Raw genomic sequence first — 5,691 nt, 5'->3', positions numbered from 1 at the left:
TGACTGAGGACTGGCGAACCAGATGGCTGCACCAGGCTCCATTCTGATCTGGCAGAGTTTCTACTGCTGGATGCCCTTCCTAACGCCAACCACTTTACAGTGTCATTTATCTCAACCTAGTGTTTGTAAGTGGATGTATGGTCATTCATTCACAGTTCTGTATCCATCATCATCATCATTTTACAGAGTGTAATGGGTGCTTTTCATCTGGTACCAGCACCATGAACTTTCTCACAATTTCCATTTTTGTAAAGGCGGTGAGCTGGCAGAAATGTTAGCACACCGGGCGAAATGCTTAGTGATATTACGTGTGCTGTTACGTTCTGAGTTCAAACTCCACCGAGGTCGACTTTGCCTTTCATCCTTTCGGGGTCGATGTAATCGACTTAACTTTGTCTGTCCTTCTTTGTCCCCTCTATGTTTAGCCCCTTGTGGGCAATGAAAAAATAAATGCTTAGCGGTATTTTGTTTGTCTTTACGTTCTGAGTTCAAATTCTGCCAAGGTTGATTTTACCATTCATCCTTTCGGGATTGATAAATTAACTACCAGTTGCATACTGAGGTCAATGTAATTGACTGCCCCCCCACTCCCCAAAAATTTCAGGCCTTGTGCCTAGATTAGAAAAGAAAAGAATTTCCATTTATCAAATTCACTCACACAGCATTAGTCAGCCCTGTATTATACAGGTAGACACTTGCCCAAGGTGCCATGCAGTGGGACTGAACTCAGAACCAAGAGGTCGAGAAGCAAGTTTCTTAACCACATAACCACATCTATGAAAGAATAAGCAACTAAATAAGTGAAACGACATACCTCAAGACCAGCTAAAATAGCATTTTCAAACTCTCTGTAAGCATCCCATATGTTGGCACCTTTCACAACATGAAGTCCAACTTCAGTGACAGCTCGATCAAAAATAGCTCTTACATGAGAAATACCATTTGGTGATCCCATTCCTCCAATGGCATACTGGACATATTCTAGCCAGACATCAACAGCTAAATATGAGCAAATAAAAGTAACAGAAAAGAATTAGTCAAGAAGGAAACAATAATAACAACCATAAAATAAATACTTTAATTGATGGTGAATTAAGAAAGGATTATTTTAATAAGATCTAGGTAATGCTTAGGGGCAAAACTAGGTTTTATCTTTTACTGGTTTGGCTTGGAGGAAGGGACAACTTGCTCCAAAGGGAGCCTTTGTAGACCCTCTAAAGCAGGTAAAATTGATGTGGTTAATATTTGTGTTAAACATTTGCAAGTTTACAGCAGCAGGAGAAACGTGTAGAGAGGAATTTTCAGGTCAATATTGCGTGGAGGAAGGACTGGGTGTAGTGACTAGAGCAGGGTCTAGAAGGGTGGTGGTGGGCACAGTATAGGTAATGAGAAGGTGGTGAGGTGGTAAAATTGTTAGCACACTAGGCAAAAAGCTTAGTGGTGTTCCATGCACCTTTGCATTCTGAGCTTGGATTCCAAGATCAACTTTGTCTTTCATCCTTTCATCATCATCGTCGTGTGTCTTAAATTCGGGTTTTGTCCTTGTTAATGGGGTGGCCAGATCTACCTAAATGCCATAGCAACCGAGGTAGGCAGGTGCAGCCCACCCCAACTATTGGGCTGGCTGGTGCCCATTCTCCTTTGCTATCATGAAGTTTTTTTTGGAGCTGGATTTTCTACAGGGAACATGTCCTTGCTTAACCCCAAACTCAGTTTCTAGACATGAATGGTCCTGAGACCAAGGCCTCTACCAGGGTTGATAAAATAAGTACCGGCTGAGCCCTGGGGTCAATGTACCCAACTTACTTCCTCCTCCTGAACTTGCTGACCTTATTCCAAAATTTAAAACCAATATGGGTAAGGAGATGAGAAGAGATGAATTGGGAGCACTGAGTAGAGGCAACACAAAACCTTTCAGCTACAAAGAGCAGAGAAGATACAGCACATTTCTGTGAATGAAAGGTTGGATTGAGATATGTTGTGAGTGACTTCATGTCAATTAGTCAAGTGGCCATTCTTTGAAAGTGATCTAGGATGTCTGTGTGTAGCAGAAACACTGTCCCAAATGTGAGGACAGTATTATATTGTAAGACAGACAGAAGGAAATAGTGTAGATCTATTTAGAACAGGATAACACAGGTTTGATTTAAAAGGAAAGAAACAGGCAGAAAAAAAAATGATCATCTTCAATAATGTACATTTTCAGCAGTGCTGACTCCCTTTTTAATGTTTTACACTATTTTCAATTAATCCATTAATACTAATCATAATGTAGGTGAAAGACCACAGATTTGTGAGGAAAAGAATATACTATTATATCAATGTCCAACCCATGCTAGCATGGAAAGCGGACGTTAAACGATGATGATGATCAATCCAAGTACTTAACTACTACTCATTCTATTGACCATTCATTATGTAGCTTCATTAGAAGATTCTAAAGAGATATCTAGCCAAGCACATTGTAATTGTAAATGTTAGAGAGTTAAGAATAATAGATGGTTCGAGAAATTTGAATATTAAAATTCATCAGATCAACCAATAAAATGTTTGATTTCACTGATATAACAAGGTCAATGACCTGTTATATCAGAAAACATCATTGTAAAAATTATTGCTGTGGTTCACAAAATATTGTAAAAATTATTGCTGATAACAGTATGAATGTCACGAGTTCTTATTAGTTCAACAACAACAAAAAAGAAGCCTGCACCAGATTTCTGTAACTCTTTTCGCAGGATTTTTACAGCTGGATGCCCTTCCTAACACCAACCACTCAGCAGAGGGGACTTAGTGCTCTTTATGTGGCACAAACACAGGTGAGGTCAGTTTTTCTAAGGTTTTTACAGTTGGATGCCCTTCTGAACACCAACCACTTTACAGTGTGGACTGGGTACTTTTAAGTACTTACGTGGACAGGGTCACCAGGTAAGACAAAAAAAAAAATCACTTTTGAGAGGGGAGGGTGCATTGGAAGAGGTGATCTTGTGTCAGACAATGAAAGGCTATAGTGAGACAGAAACAGGTGTCTTGTAGAAGAAGTACATGGTTACCTGGCCAGAGAGAGAGAGATCAGGAATGAAGACAGAAACAGGTGTGCTGCTGTAAAGGAAATACATGGTTACTGAACCTGATGGAAGTACAGGAGAGAGAGAGTGGGAAACAGCAGGATAGAGATGGTGGCAGAGTGCCGGGCATACTCACAAGAGACGGGGATCAGAATATAAATGAGATGGTTGAGTAAAGGAAGAGAGAGATATAGATAAAACAAGTACCAAGGTAATCAGAAACAGCTTTATCAAAAAGCTTTTCAATCCTTTCACGATCGTCTTCAGTTGCTAGAGATACTTCATCTTTCAACCATTCCAGCCATAATTCTGAAATGAAACAAAGAACACAGAATTTAAAAATGTAGTACAATAAACTCATCCTGCATAAACTCTACTCGGAGAACATATGACAGAGACACAGAAGTTAAAGTGGGAAAATCAAAGAGCGAGATTCATGCATCCAACACTTGTTACTTGGTACCATGCAGCATATTCTCTCATTTGGAATCTGACTTACCTTCAGTTAAAGGAAATATTTCACTCATGTATTGTCTCGCTGCTCTCAACCTCTCTAGTTCTCCGGCTTGTCTCAGTGCTCTGATTAAATCCAGATGTGGAGCATATGTATAAGGGTAACTGAGAATCTGTTACAAAAAAAAAAGAAAAACACAATATGAAGAAGGATCTCACACCAAAACGAGGTTCCTAAGCAACTTTACTGTTTACTATCAAAAGAGAGCAATAACCAGTATTAATTAATAGGGTAACACTCATCATCATTTAACGCCCACTTTTCCTTGCTTGCATGGGTCAGGCAGAATTTGTTGATCCATTTCTTACGACCAGAGACCCTTCTTGTTAATCCTCACTTGTTTTCAAGCAAGGTAGTGTTGTTCTACGCTCAAACATATTTCTCACATAAGACTGGAAATAAAAAAAAACATCTTTTGATTGATGAAGATGCTTACTCTATTACATGTTTCAGTCATTTTTGACTGTGGCCATGCTGGAGCACCACCTTTAGTTGAGCAAATCGACCCCAGGACTTATTCTTTGTTGGCCTAGTACTTATTCTATCAGTCTCTTTTGCCGAACCGTTAAGTTACGGGGACGTAAACACAGCAGCATCAGTTGTCAAGCGACGTTTGGGGGGACAAATACAGACACAAACATATATATATATATATATATATATATATATATACGATGGGCTTCTTTCAGTTTCCGTCTACCAAATCCACTCACAAGGCTTTGGTTGGCCCGAGGCTATAGTAGAAGACGCTTACTCAAGATGCCACGCAGTGGGACTGAACCCAGAACCATGTGGTTGGTAAGCAAGCTACTTACCACACGCCTATATGTGTATGTATCTATATACATATATATATATATATATATACACACACATACACACGTACATACATCCATCATCATTTAGCATCTGCTTTCCGTGCTGATATGGGTTAGACAGTTTGACTGGAACTGTGCACTAAGTTACAGTCCGATTAGGCATAGTTTGTATGACACACACACACGTGCATGTGAGGACACATGGCCTCGTGGTTAGGGTGTTGCCCTCACAATCGAGTGATCATGAGTTTGAATCCCGGACCAAGCAGCACATTGTGTTCTTGAACAAAACACTTCATTACATGTTGCTCCAGTCTACTCAGCTGTAAACGGGTCACCCTGCGATGGACTAGCCTTCAGACCAGTAGGGAAAATATTGGCCTGCTCGCCTGACCAGCAAGGTGGCATCATCCGAAAGCTAAAACAAGGCAATGTGCCTTTTGACCAGCGAAGTATAACAACATCTAATAACCTGGTCGTTCACCAGCTTATATATACGCGCGTGCGCGCTGTCTTTGTATTTTTCACCACTTGACAATTAGTGGTTCTGTTTTTCTTTTTGTCCCCCATAACTAAGCGATTGGGCAAAAGGGAACGGTAGAATAAATACCAGATTTTAAAAAAGAAAAAAGTGCTGGGCTCGGATTGTTCGACTAAAAGTCTTCAGAAGTTTTTAATTTATCCAATTATTTTGGTTTAAGACAAGAAATTTTAGCATCTGATTTTAAAAGTTAGTGCATTTTCTTTGGAAAAGTTATGATTAGCTCGTGAATATCTTAGAACTTGGCATCAGTTTCAAAATTTGTGTAACACAAAATTATAAAACTCTTTCTCTTGCTTTTTGTATTTATTTCATTTATAATAAAACATTAATAATAAGGGACGTAACTCTATGTTATGTTGACAAATCTATATGGAGGAGGAACTATCACAAGAAGCTAAAACAATTTTAGGGTTTTCGTTCCGTTATATTCACCACGTTTTACTTTATATTATGATTATAAATATAAATATATATATATATATATATATGTCTTAAAATAAAATATAAATGCATAGTAATTAATATGCGGCTAACTATTCTTCCGTTTTAAATTTGAAAATAACAACAATAACAAAGATGCCTGTCTGTATAGGGTAACTATAGAAAACAAATAGAGTAGGATTTCTGAAAAGAATGTAGTCAACTGTTAGAGAACTGTGCTATAGATATAGCTAGGCGGAGAACAGAAAACGAATAATAAAAAGCAACGGTAATCTGATATATATATATGTGTGTATATATACATAT

At 38.6% G+C, this 5,691-nt stretch overlaps 1 protein-coding gene across 1 annotated transcript in view; it reads right to left on the bottom strand.

Annotated features, from left to right (window-relative positions):
• LOC106879309 (squamous cell carcinoma antigen recognized by T-cells 3) overlaps positions 1–5,691 on the bottom strand; it is a 40,689-nt gene that overhangs the window by 34,050 nt on the left and 948 nt on the right. The window contains exons 2-4 of the mRNA XM_052972800.1: positions 3,568–3,694; positions 3,276–3,377; positions 815–999 (exon numbers count right to left, since the gene is read on the bottom strand). Coding sequence (XP_052828760.1) covers positions 815–999; positions 3,276–3,377; positions 3,568–3,694 — 414 coding nt within the window. The remainder of the gene's footprint in view (positions 1–814; positions 1,000–3,275; positions 3,378–3,567; positions 3,695–5,691) is intronic.

This window comes from Octopus bimaculoides, chromosome 1 (genome assembly GCF_001194135.2).
Source record: "Octopus bimaculoides isolate UCB-OBI-ISO-001 chromosome 1, ASM119413v2, whole genome shotgun sequence".
Taxonomy (NCBI): Eukaryota; Metazoa; Mollusca; class Cephalopoda; order Octopoda; family Octopodidae; genus Octopus; species Octopus bimaculoides.
The sequence above is the reverse complement of the archived record's forward strand: the minus strand, read 5'-3'. Positions and strand labels throughout refer to the sequence as shown.